Source organism: Malaclemys terrapin, chromosome 17 (assembly GCF_027887155.1).
Source record: "Malaclemys terrapin pileata isolate rMalTer1 chromosome 17, rMalTer1.hap1, whole genome shotgun sequence".
Lineage (NCBI taxonomy): Eukaryota > Metazoa > Chordata > Testudines > Emydidae > Malaclemys > Malaclemys terrapin.
Window position 1 is genome coordinate 11,684,179 of NC_071521.1, and position 23,721 is coordinate 11,707,899.

Sequence of the window (23,721 nt, forward strand, 5' to 3'; positions counted from 1 at the left end):
CACCCCTATTACTGCTAATCAGACGGATGCACCGGGCACTGCAACATGCTTCCTCTGCCTAATTGCATGACTGTCTCATCTGGCTCTTCAATCTGTTCACCAAGAAAAAGCAGAAGTCACCGGGCCTGGGCATTTAGCAGGTCTCCCGAGACAAAAGAATCAAATCACTCCGGATAGATTCAGTAAAACTCAGATGGGAATGACCAGCCTGCTGTGGGCTGGAGGAGCCGGGGATGCAAGCCTTCATTGCGGCTTCGTGGCACAGGGGCTTAAATGCAGCTTCAAGATTCCCTCAGCTCCACCCTAGGGCTATGTGCTTGCAAAGGAGAAGAGTACGGGGAGAGGTGGCGGGATAGAAAACAAAGAGCAGCACAGAGGTCCGTTGCCCCACCTCTCGGTACCGTTCCACAGTACAGGACAAGGGGGGAAAAGAACCAATGAAATGAAAAGGCAACATGGTTTAAAACAGATAAATAGGGAAGTACATCTTGACACAGCACATCGTTAACCCGTGCAACTCAGCGCTGCAGGATGCTGCAGGGGGAGATATTAGCTATTTCTAGGAATAAGCATAATGCCTGTGTTACACCAGACAGGGTCTCCAGGGTAAGGGCTGGTGCAGCAGCACACCTGTGAGTCCTAACGCTTCAGCAGTCAGCAGGCGGAACCAGGAGCTTCCTCCCCACCCCAGCTGCTTTATTGTGTTTGCAAAGGAGGAGGGGTGGAATATTCCTTCCGTCTTAGGCATCGAGGACTGGCCACGGCTGGAGACAAGAGACTATTTGCCCGTTGCCCCAGTTTGGGAAATGGCGAGCCCACTTGATAGACAAAGGCCCCTGCTATTAGCATCCGTGTTCTCTTGGGAGCACTCAGTGGGGCGCAGGGCCCTCCATACACATTTGCAAATGCTACACACACATTACAGCTCCCTGCTGATGAAAATCCTGCTGTAAAACCCCTAGACAGGCCAAGAGAAACCAGGTCAGGGAGCTCCCAGCTCTGCAGGGACCCTCCCTTCGCACTGGCCAGCGTCCCTCAGGCCGGAGCCTGCCCCCAGCACGCACAGGGGAGAGGCACCTCTCAGAGCTGTGCTTTGTACCAGGGCACTGAGGGGCGAGCATACTTCCACCGCCACATCCTCCCCCGCGCAGGCCTTGCTGCCGGACTGAGGGGGCGGGTGGATGCAGGAGCAGGAGTGCTGGCCATAGCCCCCTCCACAGGGCAGAGAGCATCTGGACCAACTGCCCCAGCTTGCCCAGTGCCTGTCCATTAGGGCAGGAGCGGGAGATAGAATCATATTGGCTGTAAATTCTATTTGCTCAACCCGCTCCAGCCACGCTGCCTTCCCAGCAACCAGTCCTGCCCTGCAGTGTGCGGAGAGGGTAGAGGGCACTAAAAGGCTCCCCCGTTTCACGCAGGATCTCCAGCCCCTGGGGCACGTACCTCGCATCGTCAGGAAGGCCTGGACGACGGAGGATCCCATCAGATTGCGTGCAACACACTCGTACAGTCCCGCGTCCGCCTCCTCCACGGCACTGATCAGCAGCGTGGAGTTGGCTAGGATCTGGACTCGGTGGTTCTCCTGGAGGGGTTTCTCTTCCCGGGTCCACTCCACTGTGGGGGCTGGCTCTCCAGTAGCCTGGCAGTGAAGTAGCGCCCTCTCCCGAGCACTCACAGCCACGTCTTGAGGTTTCACACTAAACACAGGGGCACCTAGAATACAAGGGGGAAACCACCCGGTCAATGCAGCACCCGACGCCCGGCAGAGTCTGTGTGTGCTCATGGAGCTGAGACGGGTATAGCAGTTCTGACATCCAGCTCTGAATTGCCCCAGAGTTCAGAGGAGGTGGAGTAGCTCCACCCGTCATTATTTTGAGGGGCTTCCGGTCAGACACTAGCTTCTCTCTCAGATGTAACTTGGACTCTTCCAAGAGAGATGTTCACACACATTCACACTGGATTTCTGAGGCCCCAGGGGATTTTATGAGGCTGATCCTCTCCCTCAGTGGGGCTACTAGACAGCTTGGTCATTTTTCCTTCTTGATCTCAGTCCTCTGCCCACATCCTGAGGAGAGTTCCTGAGTCAGAGAGTCTAAGGCCAGAAGGGACACCTGATCATCGCGTCTGACTTCCCGTATATCCCCGGCCCCTGCACCACCAAGCACCTGTGCACTTTACCCAACAGCTGGAATTCGCCCAAAGCATGTCAGGCCTCAGCAGACTATGTCACTATGTGCCAGAGGCAGAGAACAGGAGGGACCAAGGTGCACCAGTGCCCAAGGCCTGGAGCAACGGCAGGGAACTGATCAGTTTGGCCATTTCCCCTGCAAACCAACTGCCCCCCTTTCCCCCTCCCCCCACCGCAGGCATGAGGGCGACACCGTCTGTGAGACTAAACTACCGAGGCAGCCAATGCGGACAGATACTCACTCCGCAGGGCGAGGGTGATCACCTTCTCCACCGTGCCCGCCTCGTTCTCCGCCACGCACTTGTAACGCCCCGCGTCGTCGCTCTGGGAGGAGGGAAAGCAGATCCATCACCTACCTTGCTCAAGGCAGGGCTGCACTGACGACTTCCCAGGAGTCCAAGGGGCGCAGCTAATTAGCATAACATCGGGCAGACTGAAGCCCCTTCATCTTTAATACAAACTGGTGGCCAACACGCAATGCCCCACCTAGCCTCTGCAGATGGAGCATGGCAGAGCCGGAGCTAGGGCCTCTTGAGTGACAGACGCCAGATCAACCTGGGCCTTATCCGCCGGCCCCGCCTCACAGAGAATGCTTCTGTTCTGAGTCAGGGTAGAGAGTGAAGAACTTCTTTAGATCCTGTCATGACCCCCAGCGACAAAAGAAGAGGCTGGCCCAGCGAAGAAATCGGTGCCCTAGTTCCTCAGAGGGAGAAGTTACTTCCCGAGTACATCTCCGCTGGGTGAGCGGGTCCAGAGATCCCAGCCCCTGTGGCTGACCCCGCTTGTTCCCAGGCAGCGTCTCCCCTATGCAGAGCACTCCAAGTTTTCGCTAGCCCCTGCTCCAATCTAACCCGGCCATGAGACTCAAAGAGGGAAGGAAAAAATCTGGCAGCACAAACGAAGAGAGAGAAAAGGGAAGACACCCAAGCTCCTCCTCACACACCCCTGCAGTCCTCAGCCCCCTGTCTACAGGGAGCCAGTGCTGGGACTGTGACTCACCACCGTCCCGTAGATGGCCAGCGAGCCGTTCTGGAGCTGGCGCAGGTGGGAGCTGCCCAGCACCGGGAGCCCGTTTTTATTCCAGTGGATAACTGGGGCAGGGTCGCTGTGGGCTTCACAGTTCAGGAGGGCGTTGCCCCCGAGGGGCTCCACCTGGTAGGCGCTGACTTCGCCACGGAGGACCGGAGCCTCTGGGGAAGGAGAATGGGTTAGAGACAAAAATCCTGCTCGGCCTGGGCTATGCGCTCCCGGAACGGCCAGGGCCTTCGGACACCAGGCCAGGCTCTGGGCTCTGTGATGCTGGTGTGGATGCAGGGGGGTCTGCTGACCACAGAGGCGCTATTCCAGGCCGAGACCAGACCCCCTCCCCTCAGCGCTCCACAAGCGAGCTGCCCTCACCTGCCGAGGTACCTTTCACATAGACGAACGCGATGGCCTTGACGCTGCCCACACCGTTCTCGGCCACGCAGACGTAGGTGCCAGTGTCCTCTTTGGTGACGGCCTCTCTCTGCAGGGTGCTCTGCCCGCTCTGCTCCCAGATGCCCGCTGCCAAAGGGAAGCCACACGGCTAGGTCTGCCCCCTGCCACCAGCATCTCTGGGGCCTTTTCAGTGCAGCCCCCTGGTCACTCTCCTTTAGTTCACCGGCTCTCTTACCCCTCCCACCACATGGGGCCTCGCGCCTTCTTTCTCTGCCTCCCCCGATCCAACCCCCCTCCTTCCATGCCAGCCCCCACCGCTCCTATGGCAGAGTTGGCCCCGCTCACCTCTGACCGGTTTGTTGTTGACCGTCCAGGTGATGCTGGGCATCGGGTTCCCCTTCGCCACGCAGCCAAGGATCAGTCTCTCGCCCCTGTTCAGCGTCCGGTCCCTTGGCTGCTCTGTGAAGGAGGGAGGGACGTGGACGGCGAGCTGGAGCTGCAGCGTGGCTTTCCCAGCAGAGTTTTCTGCAGTGCAGGTGTACGTCCCGGCATCCCCACCCTGCAAGGGGGGGAAGGTTTGAGCGAGTCAGTGGGACATCCCTGGGCCGAGGCGCTGCACCCCACAAATGAACTGAGCCCAAAGGATTCTGAGTGCTTTTCCATTCCAGCCACTCTGAGCTGGGTCCTTTGCACTCCTCAGGATCCCGAGAGTACTCAGCCAACTGAGATTTCCCTGGGCGTACGTGGGCACGTCCGGGGTCCAGCCAGTTCCCGCTCTCCCTGCCTCGGTGTGGGGGCCATGCCAGGGAGAGGGAGCAGGGCAGAGCTCTGCTAGGCTCATCCTCGAGTGGTGTTTGTGCACAGATTGATTCAGTGCTTGGTTTTCAAAGTTAATTTTTCTCTTGGCAGGACTTGTGTGATCAACATCCCCCCAAACACACGCGCAGCCCCAGGGAGATCCACCTGGTGCCAAAGGGGACTGGGCAGAACGCTCAGAGGCCATTGACTGCAAGTCCTGAAATCAGCCGGTGGGAGTCACTATTAAGTGGAACCAGGCTTCCCGTCCCTCTCCTGCAGCCCTCCCAGCCCGAGAGTACAAGAGCCACTGGGCGTGTCGTCTGTCAGCCCAGGGTGACACTGAGAGGACACTTCTTCCCAAGATCCCTTCTCCAGATGCTCCCTTTACTATCATGGGCCTGCAGCTAGTCCAGACCCAGAGAAGTAAATGGGATGCGCACCAGATAAACCAGAAAACACACTGTCCCCTTGGGTTGCTTACCTGGGAGTCCTTCACCATCAGCTCCCCGGACGGCAGCAAGGTGAATTTCCCCTCCCTCCCTGGCACCGGGACCCCGTCTTTGGACCAGGTGAGTCTGGGCTCAGGGACTCCCCGAGCTGCACAGGGCAGGAGAACTTGGGAGCCCTCCAGGATGGACAGCTCTGGCCGGCTGGCCTCAATGACTGGGGGCACTGGGAAAAAACAGAGAATGGGAGGCAAAGGATCCCTCATCCGATTTCAGTGGACGGGGTTCCCCTCCCATAGCTACTTCCCAGTGAATGCCAGGCGTGATCCAGCTTTGACTGAACAACTGAGTTTGCAGAAGTGTCCTGCAGTGAGATGCCAACCCAGCCCCTGGTGAATGAAGATGCTGGAACATCACCCCCACCCCACCCCAGCCTAGCTGCTCTGCACGGTGCTCCATTACCCTCTGCCCCTGCATGCTGCCAAACCCCTCCCGCCTCCCCCCGCTCTCCCTCATGGTGCACAGAGACGAATGCATCACAAGAGCGGACAGGGCGCAAGCCAGAACGTCGGATCCAAACACCACCTGGCTTTGCACCCAGATCCAGGCTCTACGTTTCCAGCAGGCCCCTGTGCTACCTCAGACCCAGCCCTGAACACCCTGGGTGCTTGGGGGAAATTTGGATCCAGCTCCCAAATGCTGCGGCTCAGCCCATCTCTAGTAACAGCGCGTTGTGACACTTAGCGCAATCCAGCCGCCCTGCCCTCTTCTCCGAGCACAGTAAAGCTGGAGCGTGTTCCTTGTCCAACACCGGTAGGGGGACCAGAATGGTGACCAAGCTCTGCTGCCCACCCCTGCATCCCACATCAAGCTGGGAAACACACTGGGTCCTGGGCCCCCTATGGAGGTTATAGTAACAAATACTCGTCACTCCCCAGGTCAGACAGGACATTCCAGCAAGGCCCAGGGGAACAGGAGAGCACATGCTGCGGGATAACGCCCAGCCCCCTGCGTTTCACATGCGGCTCTGGGTTTGCTCTGAGGCGTGGGTCCCCGCTCCTGCTCCTACCTTGCACGATCAGTCTGGTTTTCCCCAGCGCTGTGCCTGAGGGGTTCTGAGCCACACACAGGTAAACCCCAGCATCCTCCACAGAGGCCCGGGACAGATGCAGATGCCCATTGGGGAGCACCTTGAAACCGGCTCCTGCCACCAGGAAACAAAGATCAGAGAGAAAAGGGATGTGGCAGAAATGAAGAGCAAGAGCAGGAAGGCCGGCCACTGGCCAGACCACCCCGGCCCAAGCACATTAGTGACTCACTGACAGACTATACACAGGGACCGCTTCCTCCACACATCACATGCAGCCTCCTCCGAGGTAGCACACAACGGCTTAGCTCAGGAAGTGAAGAACCCACCGGAGCCTCCGAAACAGCAGGTGGAGGCAGAGAGGAATGACTCTAGGTTGCGTTTAGCAAGAACACCCAGGTTAATGTCTCCTTACAGGTGCCAAGGGGTATTTCAGGATCACCAGCTGTCCTGGTTTCCCGCTGAACTGACTGACGGTGCCCCCTGGTGCCCTCTGACACTGTGCTGGGGTGCACAGAGCTACCAAGCATTGTGCCTCCCGGCGCTGCAGCCAGGAGAGGTTCCGTGAGAACTGGGGATCTAGGGCAGGAGGGGATGGGGGATTTGGAAGATCCTCAGATAGTTTTTCGCCCAAGCCACTGCCACCCCCAGCAGCGCTCGGGGTGCTAAGTTCCAGTAGCATCACCAACCCCTCCCAGGGGCTTTGCTGTGGTGAAGCCATGGACCGGCGGGGCAGTTCTGGGCTCTGGTTTAGCTGCACCCCAGCTCACCTGCTGGGATACTCATCCCTTCTTTCTGCCACGTGACCACCGGGCGGGGGATCCCAGACGCCTCGCAGGGCAAGATCACACCAGCATTGACCCGCACCTGCACCATGCTAGGCAGGGGCTTCACCACCGGGGCCTCTGCAACCAAGAGGGGGAACAGTGCCTGAGCCGGCTCCTTCACAGAGTACAACCTGGCTGCTTTCCCAGGCTCCAGGGCTCTATGGTCAGCACCCAGCCTCCCAGAACCTGGAGAGGTCCAGGAAGCCAGGCTACTCCCTAATGCCCGTTCACGGTCCCGACAGATGGTGCGCTCTCTCGCAGGCCTCTCCCCCTCCCACCTCCCTCTCTGGGGCTGGGGCTCGCCTCCTTCCCCCAGCCTGAAGTGGCTTTGGCAGCTCCGGGTACCTTGAACTGTCAGGAGGAGATGCTTGTGTGCCACGCCAGCGGCGTTCCTTGCCGTGCAGGTGTAGCGCCCGGTGTGAATCGGCAGAGCACGGCTGATCTCCAAAGCACCTGGGAACACAGGGGGGGAAGTGAATAGTGCCCCCTCTTGGGTGGTGAGCGTGCTGCCCCCCCCGCTGACACACCCATGTACAGGATGGTGCTGCTGATACCTGTCGGCGAGACGCGATAGCCACTGCCTCTGTTTCCCAGCTGGGCTCCATCTTTGCTCCAGGACACAGCTGGTGCCGGCACCCCAGAGGCGTAGCAGGTCAGAACCACTGGGGACATCCTGGTGGCTGTGAAGTCGGTGTGGTCGTCGGCAATCGTGGGAGGGACTGCAAACGGCGAGAGTCAAGGTGAGCGGGGCTGTGCAGCGAAGTGCGGGAGCCAGACTCTCCCCTCTGGGCATGGAGCCGAGGCTCCGGGAAGCATGTGTGACAGCCGCCATCTTGGCCGACCCACCAGGGACCGAACCGGGGACCTCCAGAGCTGAAAGCATGAGCTGCTGCAGGCTGAGCTACAGAACCAAGGCGCCTGCAGGCACTCCCCACGCCAGTGGAGTCCACAGGCTGCTCGCCCAGAGAACACGGCTCAGCGTTTGCTGTAACTGGGGCTCCAGCCGGCGCGGCAGTGCAGGAAAAGCACTGGCTGGAGCTCAGGCAGCTATTGGCACTCCGGGAAATGGAAAGAGCTCAGCAAGCCCGTCCCAAGGTGAGACCACTGCATGCCCGAGAGCCACTCACCACGCACGGCGACTGCAAAGACCCTGCGCGCCTCTCCTGCAGGGTTCGTTACGATGCACTCAAACTGCGCCGTGTCCTGGAGGCTGGCGCTGGCAATCAGCAAGGAGCCAGAGGACAGTAACCTGGGACACAGAGTGCATGGGTGAGGGGGCGTCACGAACGGAGGACCAGATCCTGCCCCACTAAGGTCAGCAATGGCCCCCAGCACCTGATCGCAGCGGCCCCCAAGACAGAGAGGGCCAGGGCCAGCTGTGTACAGTGTGGAGCAGCACAGCAAGTGAACCAAATGGCAGCAGAACCGGCCACCGGACCTGACTCGCTCTACAAAAGGCAGCTGCACAGTTCCCCGAGCAGCCCATCCCACCTGCGGTATGCATGGCAAGGACAGAGCCGGTACCTGTATGGGCTCTGCGGAAGGTCCACGTTCAGGAGGTGCCCGTTTTTCTTCCAGGTCACGTGGGGTTTGGGGAGGCCAGTAGCTTCGCAAGCGAGCGAGGCCGGGCTGTGGGCCGTCAGGGTCAGGTTGGAGGGCCCCGGAGCAATGGCAGGAAGGACTGCGAGAAGCGGAGACAGACATGATTAGTTCAGGAGCGGATTCCAACCAGCTAGAGGCGTTGCTGGAGGGAGGCGGCATTAATGAGGGGGGAGCACATTGGCTTGGGCCAGTCCAGCAGGAGGCAGAAGGACTCCTTGGAACAAAGGAGAGGGGACGCCGGCACGTATAGGAAAAAGGAGATGGTGGTATCCAGAGCAGAGGCTGTCTGAGATCCATGCAGGGTGGCTGGATGTGAACCCTGTATGCCGGGCTCCTAGGGGCCTGCCTCATTCCCAGGTCAGTCCCTTCCCTTCTCACGCTCCCCTTACCTAGGACTCGGAGGTCCAGGCCTCGTCGGTCAGACCCAGCAGGATTAGATGCCATGCAGAGGTAATGTCCCATGTCCTGGACCTGAACTGGGTTTATTCTCAGGGAGCCATCTGACAGGAGCTCCAACCTGAGGGGAGGGATGGTGAGTCCATCAGGCCACCAGCCGGTTTGGTTTAATGCCTCATTGACAGAAAGCAGCAAATAGGAAAACAGCCGCTGAGGGAGAGGAGAACCCTTGCCAGCAGACCAGAGACATCGTAAGGCAGGCCCGGAGGTGGCCACCAGCACAGAGGAGTGGTCCAAGCACAGGGCTAGGAGTCAGGGCGCCCGGGCTCTGTTCACAACTTGGCCATGATCTGCCATGGGACCTTGGGCAAGTCGCCTCATCTCCCCTTGCCGCGGCTTCCCCAGCCGTACAGTGGGGGTAACAAACGCCCCTGTCTCACGTGGGTGCCTGCGAGGCTCTGTTCCTCACTGTTAGCAAGGGGCCTGGCCCATGTAGCAGCCCGGTTATAAACCTGAGCTCACTGGGCTGTGCTGAGGCTCCAGGGACAAAACTGATGGGAAGCAGCTGCTTTCCCACAGCCAGTTTCAAACAGATGGGCGAGCACGGCTGCAGAACGGCCCTGGGCTCGCCTACCTGGGGTTCCCAGCAGGCAGCAGGAGCCGGCCATCCTTCCTCCACGTGCGCTGGGGCATGGGCTGCCCCTCCGACTCGCAGGGCAGCAGAGCTGACGCGTTCACAGTGGCGCTCACAGCCAAGGGGCCCGGCTTTATCACAGGGGCAACTGCAACCAAAAAATCACGGGGGAGGAGGGGTACGAGGCATTGGGAAAAAACAATAAGAGAAATTGGGGAGTTTGTGCTTAGCTCAGGAGTCTCAAACACGTGGAGTTATTTCCTGCGGCCACCAAACTCCCCACCCCCCCCGGAGTTATTTCCTACGGCCACCAAGCTCCCCTCACCCACCACCCTCTCTCCCCGCCAGTGCGCCGCGTCCCCGCTCCTCTGCCTACTCCAGGCGCTTCCCGCCACCAAACAGCTGTTAGCGCTTTCCAGGAGGGAGGGGGGAGGAGTGGGGAGCTGTGCGCTCAGGGGAGGAGGCAGAGAAGAGGCGGGGTCGGGGCAGGGATTTGGGGAAGGGGTTGGAATGGGGGCGGGGAAGGGGTGGGAAGAGGCGGGGCAGGGCCTCATGGAAGGGGTGGAGTGGGGGCGGGGCCAGGGGCGGGGCTTTTGTATCTTTATATGAAAAGGTGTCAGTGATGTGGCCCTCGGGCCAATGTACTAGCCCTCATGTGGCTCTCGTGGTGATTTGAGTTTGAGATCCCTGGCTTAGCTGCTCTGCCCTTGAGCAACCCCCGTCCAGGGGCAGCACACAGCCCCCTTCTGCTCCTGTGAGCCTGCTGCTGTAGCAGGATAGGAAGAAGTTTGGAGGGGTCCCAATGTTTTGGGGATGGGGGAGGTCTGAAACCCCTCCCTCTTTCACTCACTCCTACATAGGCCTGGCTTGAGATGAGTAATGAACCCCGGGGGAAGCCTCCTTTCTTGGAAGACAGGATTAGGGAGGCGCAGAGATGAGCAGGCTGAAATGAGAATATTAGTGCTAACGAAGATAGGGAAATGGGCCAGTGAGCGAAGAGACGGACTCTCTGAGCTGGCCAAGGCCTGGGGCGGGAACATCCGGGGAACCATTGACAAGAACAAGATAACAACAATGGACAAGGTAAGTTGGGAATGGAAAGATGAGGTAACGAGGAGGTCGAAGGCAGACAGCACGTGGACAGAACATGCTGCACAGGGATTGGTTCCTACCAATTAACAAAGCCGATGCAATGAGATGTGTGAATGGAGGGACTCCCAAGAGCCCGCCCACCCCTTTGTTTATGGGGTGATGGCTCATTGATAAATGGATCCCATCACACGGCACATCCCACCAACCCAACTCCGGGAAGGGAAGTGAGGGCCAGAGCGTCTGAGTCAACCCAGCTCTGCTGACCGCAGGGGAGCCCCAGCAACTGAGGGTGCCGGAGGATCTGAGCCGGGGACTCACACCTCCCCAGCGGCTCCCGAGCTCTGCTCACTCTGGATCTCCACGTGGAAGTTCAGGCTGGTTCTCCCCAGCGCGTTGCTCGCCGTGCAGCTGTATTCTCCGCCGTCAGGCACTCCCAAGTCCTGGATCTGAAGGAAACGCCCCTGGGCCAGAAACCGCACGTGGGCATCCTCCTGCCAGCACCCGGAGACAAACACCCCGTCAGCAGCGCCGCCCAGACCTCAATGCGCATCCAACTGCAGGCTTCACGTGCAATGAGTCCGGTGGCCTTGCTTCAGTATCCCAGAGGCAGCATCCACAGTGCCGAGCGGCCAGAGCTGAGCCGTGCCGGGGGTGGCTGATCAAAGGGACCCACAGACCGGGGAGGGATCCCCAAGGCAGGGGCTCCAGTCCCCTGCCATGCAGTGACGGGAAGCCACCTAGTGCATTGGCTGAGCCACAGAGAGTGGGAGGGGATCTCTCGGGCCCTGACATGGTCTGGGGAGTCAGCGCCACCTCACTGAGACGCAAGCCCCTCCCTCCAACCCCCTTTCCATGCACGCCCAGCCTGGTACGTTCAGCAGTGGCGGACACCCCAGCTACACACCTGCAGCAGGGATCCCCCTCGGTGCCACTCGATGCGGGACGGCGGGTGAGTGTCCGCAGGGCACTCCAGGGAGAGCTGCCCGCCGGCCAGCGCGGTGACAGAGCGCGTCTCACTGGAGTCCTGAATGTTCGCAGGCGCTGAAGGGATCCAAACCAAGTGGGTCAGGCATGTGCTGAAGGGGAATCGCGCCCAGGAGCAGCTGGGAGCACCGGAGAGAGGGCGCCATCCCCAAACGGTAACTCCCACCGACCAGCCAATGCCCGAGAAATGCCCCAGCCCTCGCTGCTCTGCTTTGCGCTAACCCTGCTTGCTGTCACCCAGCCCCAGGCTCACAGGGAAGGCACTTACATCCCCCTTCTCCCTTCCACCTCGCTGGTCCAGAAGGGTGGGCATATGACAGGGCCAGGACCTGCGGGCCCAGCTACAATCCTGAAAGGCTCCCACCAGGGGAGAGTGCAGGACATCCCCCAACACCCCAGTTACAGGAGATGTCTAGGCCCATGTCCCCACTCGCAGGTCCTGCCTGCACACAGCTGCTTTCCAGTGGCACTGGACCGGTACCCACCAAGGCTGCTGCATGGTGGAGATTGATATCAACCCTGCATTTCATGCCATTCAACCCAACCCATTCCCTGTGGCGCATTCCCTCCGGGGGCACCATCCGTTCCCTTCCCTGGGCAAAGGGAAGCCAGCAGGGTGAGCTCACCCACCCACCATTGCTAGAGGCTGATGTGGCCAGCTCTGTCCTACACCCCCCGTCCCTCCCAGGGGGCAGGAGTCACTTCTGACGGCAGCGCAGACGCGAGGCTGGCTGCTGCCGCTATGCGACCGGCCTGCGTTCTAGCCACAGGCACCCTGCTGTGCAATGGTACCTTGTGTCTTGACCCAGAAGCTCTTGCCATCCTCCCCAGCAGGACTGGCAGCCAGGCAGGTGTACAAGCCGGCATCGTCCGCCTGAGAAAGGCCAGAAGGGAGGGGAAGCTCAGGTGAAAACTCAGGGTGGGAGGAAGGGAAGGGGGAGGGAGGGGGAGAAGTCCCCACCTGCACGCTCTCTATCCGCAGGGAGCTCCCGTTCCTGGCCACGATCCCGGGCCTGGCCAGCAGCTGGCCGTCCTTCTCCCAGGTGACGCTGGGGGCGGGGACTCCAGCTGCGGTGCACAGCAATTCTAAGGGAGCCCCAATGGCGGCGGCCACCTCCATGGGCTGGGCCAAATCCTCAATGCGCGGGGGCTCTGCAAGGCACGGCAGGGCTGATTTCACCGCCCATCCTCTGGACAAGGGCCTGGGAGGGCAGGCGGGCAGAGGGGGAAGGTCCTCCTTGGGGCTGAGCGCGGAGATTTGCTAGTGCAAAGCGATGCCCCTGGCCCTTAGCGCCCAGAAACGTAGAGAGCTGAATTGGGCATCGGGCTTCCAAGAGACCAGACTGGGCACTGCCCATCCCCCTCCTCATGCCCCCCAGCTCAGCCTTATCAGCCCAGCCTGCTTGCCCCTCACCCATTCCTCCTGCTGCCCCCCACCCTCGCCCCCTTCCAGCCTCCCTGCCGACAGATTGCAGAGAGGCCTCCCAGGCACGTACCCACGACGGAGAGGTGGAAGTGTTTGCTCACTTCCCCGGCCTTGTTCCCAGCCACACAGGAGTAAACGCCCGAATCGGCCGGCTGCACCGACTCCAGGTACAGCCTTGTGCCTGGGCCATTGGGCACCAGGTTGTTTTGCAGAATCAGGGGCTCGCCATCCTTCAGCCAGGTCAGAGTGGGCAGCGGCGACCCGCTGGCTGCACAGGTGAAGGTCACGGCAGAGTCGGTCATTGCGGTCATGGCCACGCTGCTCCCTGAGGGCTCTAGGGCTGGAGGCACTGGGGGGAGGCAGAAGCAGCAGGCGTCTGTTACCGGGGCCAGAGGAGGCCTCGCCTGTCATTTTCAGATCGCACCTTTGTTCCCCTCACTCCAGGCTGCACCTTCTGTCTCCTGAGAGGCGCGTCTCAGGAGCCAACCCTAGGATGTGGACGCCTGGGTCAGGGGCCTACAGTGGAAACAGGCTGCCCAAGGGAGCAGAAGAGAAGGTGACTCTGCAAAGCACCATTCACAGCTAGCTGAGACACCCTCACACAGCCTCTGACACACTGGCCACTGGTAGCCTGGCTTGGGTCTGCTCCTGCTGTCCATCCTGCCACTCCTCCATCCTCTGGACAGTAACAGATGGGGCCCCTCGTCTCCAGCCAGCTCTCCGGCCATCACTCCTTCAATCTCTCCCTCCATGATCAGTGTCACGGTGATTCCCCATCACACCCTGCATTGCCCCGGCTCATTTCTTCACCAGCGATCCCCTCCAGCCAACTAGCCAGTGACCCCATCCCCCAAATCTGCATTTAGCCAGTTTCTCCTCCCCCCCACTTCCCAGCCCCTTTCTCCCATACACCCCTCCTCCCCCCCATTTCTCCAACCCCTCTCTCTCCATGCTTTCTTCTTATCTCAGCCCCAGTGGCCCCTTTCCCCCCACACTCCAGGCTCTGCCCTCCTCAGCGGACCCCTCGGTCACACAGGTGACATTCCCCTCCTACCCTGAATCTGCAGGATGAAGCTTCGCTCTGCTACTCCTGCCCGGCTGGACGCAACGCAGGTGTAGATGCCAGTATCCGAGTCCTGCACCGGAGAGATCCTAACTCCCAGGGGTGGGGAGTGGGGTAAGATGATAAAGAATCAATTCAGAGCACACGAAGGCCAGCTTGTGGCTTCTGCTCCCCCCTCCTTGCAGTGCCACCATCACGGGACAGCTGAGTGTACACCACATGGCGTATGGCCGTGTTTCCAAAGCACCCAGCTGGAGAGGCAGCGGGCTGAACTTGCAGCTTCTGCTGTATCTCCAATGGGACTGGTGGGTGCTCAGCACCTCTGAAAATCAGGCCCCTGGACGTTCAACACTCCACTGAAATGCAGCCACCTCTGGAGTGGGCGGTGGCAGCCAGGCAGGTGCCAGGCACAACAGTGCATGAGGACAAGGGGAGGATTTTGGAAAGCACCCGGAAACCTCCTCTTACCTGAGGGTACGTCCTGCATAAAGCAGCCTCACCCGGTGGGAGAGAGGGAGGGGCAGTCCGTCCCTCAGCCAGCTGATCTGTAAGGGAGGGGAGCCCCGTGCTTGGCACTCCATGGTAACCAACCCCAAGGGGGCGCTGCTGATGACCTCAGAGTCGTTGGCCCCTTGCTCGATAGTAGGGGGAACTGAGGGGGAGGAGAAAGGGTTGCCATTGAGGGGGTTAATCTTTGCCCCCGCCCAGCAGCTAACCCCATCTGTGCCCAGTGCCACCCGGCATGCGTCACTCACCCAGGACGTTCAGCACGTGGAGCTTGGTGTCCTCTCCGGCCCTGTTCTGAGCCAGGCAGGTGTATGCCCCTGAGTCAGACGCCCGCAGCCCCTTGAGGAGCAAGGAGCTGCCATCAGGAGACAACCTGCACACTCAGGGAGAGGAGACTCAATAAGGCAGCGGAACCCACTAGGGCCACATACATACAGACACCATGGCCTTGCCTGGGTATCAAACCTGTGACCTTCTGTGCCGAAAACACAAGCCCCTCTCACTAGAGCTAAAGGATTAATTCCTTGAGCCTTAAGTATCAGGCGTTATCCTTGCCGGAGCCAGCCACTCGAGCTATGTGCACTAAGCCAACCATTACACTCAACGCAAAGCATCCCTGCCCATCCTGGCTAATAGCCACTGAAGGACCTATCCTCCATGAACTTAGCTAGTTCTCCTTTTAACCCTGTTATAGTCTTGGCCTTCACAACATCCCCTGGCAAGGAGTTCCACAGGTTGATGGTGCATTGTATGAAGAAATACTTCCTATTGTTTGTTTTAAATCTGCTGCCTATTAATTTCATTTGGTGACCCCTAGTTCTTGCGTTATGAGGAGTAAATAACACTCCCTTATTTACTTTCTCCACACCAGTCATGATTTTATAGACTTCTATCATATCCCCCCTTGTCTCTTTTCCAAGCTGAAAAGTCCCAGTCTTATTAATCTCTCCTCATATGGAAGCCGTTCCATACCCCTAATCATTTTTGCTGCCCTTTTCTGAACCTTTTCCAATTCCAATCTATCTTTTTTGAGCTGGGGCAACCAGATCTGCACACAGTATTCAAGATGTGGGCGTCCCATGGGTTTATACAGAGGCAACAGGGTATTTCCTGTCATATTATCTCTGCCACGCCACTGCAGCACCAGAGCCCTAGCAAGAGGCGTACCGGAGGCGAGGGGCAGCAGGCAGTTCCAGTGGGCTCCCATCCTTCAGCCACGTGACTTCTGGAGCTGGCTGTCCTTCCACTTCACACTCCAGCTTCACCCCGGTGCCCTCCAGGACGCTGTGCTCACTGGGGATGCCTGCACTCAGGATCCGGGGCACCGCTGAGTGGAGAGAGGAGACTGTGACTGGAGAGCAGAGGAAGTACCTGACCCCTTTATAGCCCAAACCACATCCTCAAGAGGCCTGAATGCTCCCACGACCATCTGTCTCCATCCCATTCGGAGGCAGCCTGCTCGCTGCAATGCCACACAGGGCCTACCTTGCACCGAGACGACGAAGTCTTTGCGTGCCTCTGCTTCAAGGCTTTGTGCCAGGCAGGTGTATCGGCCCACGTGGAAAGGCTGCAAGCGGCTGATCTGCAGCTGCCCGCCTCGGGACACCACTCCCTGCTCCACACTGCTCTCTGAGGGGGAAAGAGAGCGCATAGTTCCAAAACAAGTCCAGAGAACTCGGCTTCTCCTCTGCGGAGGTTCCCTCGGGCCTGCTCGTCCTCAACCCACCTCTGCAAAGGAGGCTTCCCACATTTCCCACTGGAATTCCCCCCAGCGGGACCTTGGGACCCCATCCTCCTCTCGCGCATCCTGGGGTGACTCAGCAGCACTGCCCTACACAGCGCTGGGGACTTTCTGCTTACGGGCCTGAAACGCTGGGTCACGACAACTTCACCACACAAAATCAAGATCAGGCTCCGGTTCAAGTCAAACACAGTAGGATTGGGGTAAACCCAAATAAAGCCAGATAGCCTGGTACTTGCATTTATATTATCTGGAGACTTTAATTCTGCAGGGACCTAAACAACATGTCGGTCGGTGATTTCCACTATCCCAGAACTGAAACACCACAAGGGAACCAGACTTCACATGATTTTGGCTCCATAAATAGGCCCCCAAGGCTTTACAAGAGTCCATGAAAAGCACACAAGACCATGAACATGCCCGAAGATTGCCCCGCATACCCCCCCCAGTGTTTATTTCACAAATTATAATATGTACTTCTGTCACTGTCTTAGATCTCAAAGCACTTCACACACATGAATGAGCCAGGTTCATTCCCCACTATAGAGGAAGGTAAACTGAGGCACAGAGCGGTTCAGCTCACAAAGCTAGTTGGCATCAGAACCGGGGACAGAACTCAGAAGTCTGCATCCACAGTCCTGTACTCTAAACCCAGAGACCACCCCGCCCTGCTAGAAGCGCTAGCTGTGCACACTACGGTCAGCTAACGCCCAGCCCTGCTATCCCAGCAGCCCGTCAAGCCAGCGGATGCGGTGATGTGGCCTCCTTACCAAGCAGGGCCCCATCTTTCAGCCAGGTGATGGCAGGAGGGGGAACACCGACCGCCTCGCAGGTCAGAATGAGGAGACTCCCCACAGCTCCGTAGACCGTCTCCTGGTGTGGGTTCTCGATGGTCGGGGGGGCTTTGGGAGAGAAGCAGAATGCACGGGGAGGCTCAGTCACTGCCACTGGGGTTGAGGGACACCAGAACCCCTCTGCATTTGCTGAGATCACATTCATAAAGCACAGCCATGGAGCAGCCCTCCCCCTAGCTCAGACAAACAGTAAACACCACTCAGCGCTTTCACCCAGAGTTCCCAAAGCCAGGGGGAGTGCCATTGTCCCCATTGTACAGGTGGGGAAACTGAGGCACACCGTCAGGCAGCAGCCTGCTCAAGGCAGCAGAGCTAGGAACAGAACCCAGGTCTCATATGTGCTGCTTCCCTACTCAGCACTCCTCTTGCAGGGGCTGTACCTGCAGGCACAGCACAAAACACTAAAATAAAAAGTGACTCCCATCTTCAGTGGGTGTCAAGTGAGAGAGGAGTGTCTGGAGCTGCACACTGGCCCCAAGTCCCCCCTGGGCTCTGTGAGGGGCTGTTACCATCATCATCATCCCTGGGGACTGCGCTCACATTCAGCCCTGACCTGCATTTCCCAGCTGCCCGGCCTCTGATGATAAAACCCCAGAGCTGAGAGCCCTCAAGTTTTAGAAGTGGAGTTTGAAATCGAGTTCTGGATTGCGGAGCCCAGGGGCCCATCTGCCCCAGTGAGTCCTCTCCCCAGCACTAACCACGTTCATGGTCACAGCCCTGCAGCACTGACCTAGCATCGAACTAGAACAAAAATAGGGATTCTTCCTCTGGAAAAAACTTTGCGATTCAGAGAACAAATCAAAATCGGAACTGGATGGCCACCGCACTGCCTCCTGCTTCCCGTCTCCCCCGTAAGCCAGGCTCTCTGGTTGAATTACGTCTCCCGTGGTCTCCCCTCTTGGTGAGTGGAGGTGGTGCATCATGGGAGATGAAGGCTATGTCCACACTGTACCACAATGTGGACTACAGGGGTGTGAAGTGCAGAGTGCACCAAAACGTTACGTTCTAACTGCCCCGTGTGGACGCTGCTGGGCAAATGAAAAGGTACCTAGTTTGCATTAGCATAGTCCCATTTCAGAGAGGACTGTGTTAATGCAAACAAGGTACCTTTTCGTTTGTGCCAGTGGAATCCACACAGGGCAGAATCTGGAAAGAACGGATGGAGGCACGTGGTTTAAACCCTCTTCTCTTACCTCGGACGGTGAGCGTGAAGGTTTGTTCTGCCTCCCCTGCCACATTGGTGGCTTTGCAGCTGTAGAGCCCTTTATCCGACACCTGCGAGAAGGAGGGAGTCGTCGGACTCTCGCACACAGGCCATGGCAGGCTGAACAGGTGGAACGGTTTCCCTAGGTACAACCTAACCTTACCTGGGCGTTGTCAATCTCCAGCCTCTGCCCTCTCAGCAGGGTCCGAGCACCATTCCCTAGTGCCAGCTGGTGCCCGTTCTTGTACCAGGTTACCACCGGCTCCGGCAGAGCATCAGCCTCACATTGCAAAACAGCAGTCTCTCCGGCACGCACCATCACGGCCGCCTGCTGGCCTCCAGGGGGCTGCGTGATGGTGGGGGGAACTTTACCAGAGAGAGAGAGAGAGAGAAGAGCCTCTAGTATTGATGGATGATGGGGCAATATATTCCCTACAGAGGGGAACAGCCTGCCCACAGAGAAATCCAAAGACCTCTCGGGAGCTAGCCTCACCACCGCTGATGTAAAGATACCACACCCTCCCCACGCAGGCATATTTAGGACATACACTTCCATGAGTGCATGCCCCCCCAACACCACACAGAGGCTATTCATGAAACACATGGACAGGGCCAACTTTCCAAAGGAGGTCAGATGCACGCTACAGCTGCACAAATGCATGCAAGTGCAAATGGTGCACTTAACCCCTTGCAGGCTGTAGCATGCACAAATGTTGCCAGGGCAACTAAGCAAGCCCTGTGAAAATCTGGCCCATAGGGATACAGCCTTCTTTCAAGCATAGGTATAACTCCCAAAGCACACTTGCTTTTAGAGATCCTGGCCTTGGGGGGCAGCTGCCAAAGCACCAAGTTTCCAAACTAGGTACTAGCGGTAGCTGTGTGCAATCATAGTAGTTTGTGAATGCCTGGCCAGGCTGGCACCTGGTACAATAGTTATTATTTTACCCGGTGTTGGATAGGGAAGGTGCTGTCCAGCAGCTGCACCAGCACAGAGGCTACTGCTAGAACAGAGCTGGCCTGCCTCAAGCACAGACAGATGGGTCTCCACAGGATCCGGGGTGGGAGCTGAAGGCTCATGTGTGGCATCGCGTGCTCTGCTGCTAAATTGCAGCTTCGGTCGTATTGAGCTGATGGAACCAGAAGGGCTGAGGGGGGATGATGTTGGCCCACAGCGCACGAGGCAGACCAGGCTCAGAGGCCTTTGCTCACCATAAACACGGAGAAGAAAGAGCTTCTCATCTCTGCCGGCTGCATTCAGCGCCACACACGTGTACTTCCCCCCAGTGGAAATCCGCACTCGAGGGATCTGTAGGATCTGAGAACCTGGAACAAGGAAAGGCCAGGCAGGTTGGGGCTCATTGCCTGGCTCCGTCCACATGGCTCCAAGTTAGCACCTGGCCACATCCACCCGCCAGCCCGCTCCCCACTCTGCATCTGGATAGTCATACAAATCTCTCTCATGGCCCCGTCAAGCAGAACTGCTACTGAGCTCAGTGGGAGACCCAGGCACAGAGAGGTTGCAGGATACAGCCTCCAATCCATCATAACAGCAGGTCAGGTTTACTTTTCCATGTTGATTACAGGAAGTGATGAGAGAACTTTTCCAGCCTCATCCATCGGAGAGCGTCACAGAGGGGATCATCCACTCTGGCAACTCCAGGCTGGGATTCTCAAAACAACCTATGGGATTCATCTCAATAGGAGTTGGTGCCTAAACCCCTGAGACTCCTTTGAACATTCCAACCTTACACTTTCTGTATTAGGGATCAGTTTATTAAGTGTGTTACTGGCCCTATAAGAAATGTAACCTGCCACCAGGAAGCAGCCAGCCGGCTCTGGTAGGAGAGTCACTGGCTTATTAACCAGTCTGGGTTTTCACCTGCACAGCCATACGCACCTGGGATGAGGAGAACCTCCTCGCTGAGCGGCAGGGTTTGGCCATCCTTGTACCATGTGATCTTGGCAGCAGGATGTGATTGGACATGGCAGGTCAGGGAGAGGCTGCTATCGACGACAGCAGTGATGCTTTCGGGGTTTGCTCCCGCTATCCTGGGTGGAACTGCTCCTCCCAAAATCAAAAGGTGTTGATTAGAAATCTCCCCCCATTTATCCGGGTGCTGTCCACGCCGCGTGCTAACCAGCACCACAGATACAGCAAAAAGAGCTAGAGCGGAGAAAGGATTGGAGCTTGGGCATATTAAACAGCAGCCCTGGAGGTAGCAGAGTGTGGAAGGCCAGAGAGACGGGAGCCCTGTCTGGACACTGCACTCAGTGTAAACAGCAGGCTACCGGACCACGAACATAAGAGTAAAAAGCTGCCCAAGGAGGAGGGAGCCAGTGTGAAATACAAACGCTACGTGCTGACTTTATCCTCAGTCTCAGACACGGGTTAAGGGAACTGCTTGGAAAGTGGCACAACTTGGAAGATGCAGGGTCCGGGGAGAAAAGCAAGCACAGAACTGCATTCTGAATGGAGGGAAGCCATTGTTATTACCCTAGTGCCTAGAGGTTCCACCCAGGTCAGGCTCAGCGTGTTAGGGGCTGCGCACACGCAGGCTAGGGGTAGGTCTACACTGTGGGGGGATTGCAGCTTGCGTAGATATATCTGAGCTAGCTTTAGCACTGGGGCTGCGGCCGTGTTCGCTTCAGCACCTGCTGTACAAACCCACCTGGGACCCTAGGTAATGACTTGCAGGCTAGTCTGTGCTGAAGAATGAGCTGCTTCAGTTTCACTGCTCTGGTACCTGAGCTAGCTAGATCAAAGGCAACTCACGTGTGTCTACACAAGCCGCATTCACGCCCCATGTAGACAGACCTTATGAAACGAAACAACCCCTGGCCCCCAAGGCTCATAGCCCATCGGGCACTATACGGAACAAGAGTTCAAAAAGCAGAAGGGGCAAAGCCTGCCTGCAAAAACCACACCAGCAAAACCTACAGTTGCAGCACCACATGTTCAACGGGTTCCCTGAGGACCTGCCCAGACATTTGCACACGCATTTACCTGGTTTGTGTGTGCAATTGTAAGTGGGCGATTTGGCACCCACATTTTTTGCAAACAGACGTTGAGCCTCCGTTTGTGAAAACGTGCTGCAATGTACCTCGATAACTATATCTGCTGGTTGTAGCTACAGCTGTCCTCCTAGCTTAGATTTTCATAGGCGATGGGATCTAGGCTCAGTCCTTTCAAAACCCATAATACTGCTTGTGCCTGACATGTGGCATCCTCAGGTCTGCCTCCCTGTGTGGTGCTTTAAGCACCTGCTAAGGAGATAAGGGAGAAAAATGGGATGGATGGAGAAAGAGAAGGTTCGGGATAAACTCATCAAGAGAGCAATGAGCTACTGGGTGCCTGGGTAGATAAATTATTAGAGGACTCAAGGGGCTGACCAAGAAGGAATCGGATAATGGACCAATCTGGAGAAGGGTCCACTTGAATTACTCACCCAGAACTGTGAGAGCAAAGCGCTTCTCTGTAGAGCCCTCCCGATTCTCTGCCACACACACGTAGCTGCCAGTGTCTGTCACCTGTACTGAAGCCACCTGCAAAGGGAAAGCAAGATCCCTGCTGAGACGGCTAGGAGTCCTCACAGGCACTCACCAGCGGATTCAGAGCAAAAGCCAAAGAAGCTACATTAACACCTCCAACGGTGGGTATTTTCTGCCACTTTTCACCCACTGCAAAGCCTGCTGGACACGACACCCACCTGCAGGAGCCTGCCGTCCTCCAGGAGCTGGTGCCGGGGGCTGGTGGTGAAGGGCATGTCATTGCGGAGCCAGGTAATTGCAGGCGCTGGGTCCCCAGTGACTTCGCACTTCATGTGGGCCGTGCTGTTTGCAATCACTGTCACCTCTTCTACCAACTCCTCCGTGTTCCCCTGGATAACGGGGGCAGCTGGGGACAGAAGAGAACCGGTCAGTGATGGGCTGCTCATCTCTCAGCCCTCCTAGCTAGGGAGGAGAAGTCTGACCCAGGCCTTCCTCTCAAGGGGAGGGAGCACCAGGGCAGGGTCTTAACAGTCTCCATCCTTCAATGCCCCTTCATTCTCCCACCCTCCCACTCACATCCCACTTCCCTTGATATTATCTCACTTTGCTCCTTGCTGTTATCCTAAGCTTCTGCAGTTCAGTCGCCTCCCCTCTCTGTTGTCAGGGAGAGCACGGTGCCACTGAGAGGTAGCTTCAAAGCTGGGAAATGAACCCAGGAGTCGTGGCTCTCAATACCCTGCTCTAGCTAGGAGGCACCACTGTCTCGGATATGCAAGTGTGACAAGAGCTCAACTGCAGGGAACTTCTCGGTTCTAGGTCAGTCCAGCCCCTAGCAATATAAATTATTATTTATTATGTGCTCCCCCCCCCCAGCCTCTCCCCCGCCTTCGCAGGCGTCCCAGGGAGCGATCTCTGAGCCAGCCCATGGCACTCAAGTCAGGTCACCTCCCTTCTGCAGACGATGACCGAGACTGATGCTCTTCAGAGAGAACCTGAGTATCAATTGCTCGGGGACGGGGCCAGATTTCGCCATCCACACACCAAAGAATACAACGTTATGGGCGCCACCTGCAAGGGCTTGCCAGCTCCTGAAGGGAGTCACCTCGACTGCTCAGCCCAGCTGCAGGGAGGACCATGAAGACCTGGGGGAGGGAGGCAGCTCCTCAAGATCATTCAGGGTCCTGTGTGGCCCCGGCTTTCTGCCAGGACCCAGAGGCGACGACCTGTCACTTTTACATCCCCTTGGCTCCATGATGTCTTCCCCTGGATACTCACACAGCACCAGCAGCTCGTAGTGCAGCCAGTCCTCTCCTGCCTCATTGGCTGCCTGGCACGTGTACCTCCCAGCATCCTCGGCTCTGACCGCAGGGATCTGCAGGATACGTCCCCCTGCCAGGCAACAGAGAGTTAGGGGGGGACAGGAATGGCTCCTAGGAAACCACCGTTTTCCTAGCGAGAGAACTAGAGCTGTGATCTGCTTTGTGCACGGGATGGGGTCAGCGAACCTCCATCGATAGACATGCTCTCAATGCTGCCTACGCCATGACTCATTCTGGCAGCGGAATGTGCCGTGCCCTCCCCCGACATCCTCCCTGGCAAAGCTAATGGGTCTGGGCCCAAGGGCATTAGAACCTGCTAGGGGCACCCTCATGTATCCGGCCCCTCTGGAGCACTCAGAAGGGTGCCGTAACGAGGGAGAAGGAGGCAGCCACTTAAAAAGGGCAACACAGCGAGCTAGGAAGCAGGGCAGGCAGACGGCCAGAGAGATCCCCACTGGGGAGACAGTCACATTTCCATTGCTTGTCCCTGCACCGTTCCTGTTGCTGCTGTCGTACATTTCAGGGACATTAGCAGAGCCGTAGGAGGCTTCCCGAACATCTGGCAGCACAGCAGGTGGGCGCCATTTGGCACATCCAGCAGTACAGGAGAGGCATCCCCCCAATGCATCTGGCACGCCCCGTAGT

At 57.9% G+C, this 23,721-nt stretch overlaps 1 protein-coding gene across 1 annotated transcript in view; it reads right to left on the bottom strand.

Annotated features, from left to right (window-relative positions):
- Positions 1-23,721, bottom strand: part of HMCN2 (hemicentin 2) — a 113,984-nt gene that overhangs the window by 10,871 nt on the left and 79,392 nt on the right. The window contains exons 55-86 of the mRNA XM_054007963.1: positions 23,033-23,146; positions 21,976-22,163; positions 21,715-21,811; positions 20,166-20,327; positions 19,478-19,591; positions 18,432-18,634; positions 18,258-18,339; positions 16,981-17,112; positions 15,955-16,098; positions 15,637-15,796; positions 14,718-14,842; positions 14,431-14,614; positions 13,954-14,051; positions 12,970-13,248; positions 12,435-12,625; positions 12,266-12,347; positions 11,394-11,530; positions 10,839-10,980; positions 9,398-9,545; positions 8,757-8,884; positions 8,290-8,446; positions 7,893-8,014; positions 7,320-7,484; positions 7,111-7,218; positions 6,709-6,843; positions 5,921-6,055; positions 4,887-5,077; positions 3,953-4,166; positions 3,587-3,733; positions 3,188-3,378; positions 2,431-2,512; positions 1,444-1,713 (exon numbers count right to left, since the gene is read on the bottom strand). Of these exons, the coding sequence (XP_053863938.1) occupies positions 1,444-1,713; positions 2,431-2,512; positions 3,188-3,378; positions 3,587-3,733; positions 3,953-4,166; positions 4,887-5,077; positions 5,921-6,055; positions 6,709-6,843; positions 7,111-7,218; positions 7,320-7,484; positions 7,893-8,014; positions 8,290-8,446; positions 8,757-8,884; positions 9,398-9,545; positions 10,839-10,980; positions 11,394-11,530; positions 12,266-12,347; positions 12,435-12,625; positions 12,970-13,248; positions 13,954-14,051; positions 14,431-14,614; positions 14,718-14,842; positions 15,637-15,796; positions 15,955-16,098; positions 16,981-17,112; positions 18,258-18,339; positions 18,432-18,634; positions 19,478-19,591; positions 20,166-20,327; positions 21,715-21,811; positions 21,976-22,163; positions 23,033-23,146 (4,827 nt within the window). The remainder of the gene's footprint in view (positions 1-1,443; positions 1,714-2,430; positions 2,513-3,187; positions 3,379-3,586; positions 3,734-3,952; positions 4,167-4,886; positions 5,078-5,920; positions 6,056-6,708; positions 6,844-7,110; positions 7,219-7,319; positions 7,485-7,892; positions 8,015-8,289; positions 8,447-8,756; positions 8,885-9,397; positions 9,546-10,838; positions 10,981-11,393; positions 11,531-12,265; positions 12,348-12,434; positions 12,626-12,969; positions 13,249-13,953; positions 14,052-14,430; positions 14,615-14,717; positions 14,843-15,636; positions 15,797-15,954; positions 16,099-16,980; positions 17,113-18,257; positions 18,340-18,431; positions 18,635-19,477; positions 19,592-20,165; positions 20,328-21,714; positions 21,812-21,975; positions 22,164-23,032; positions 23,147-23,721) is intronic.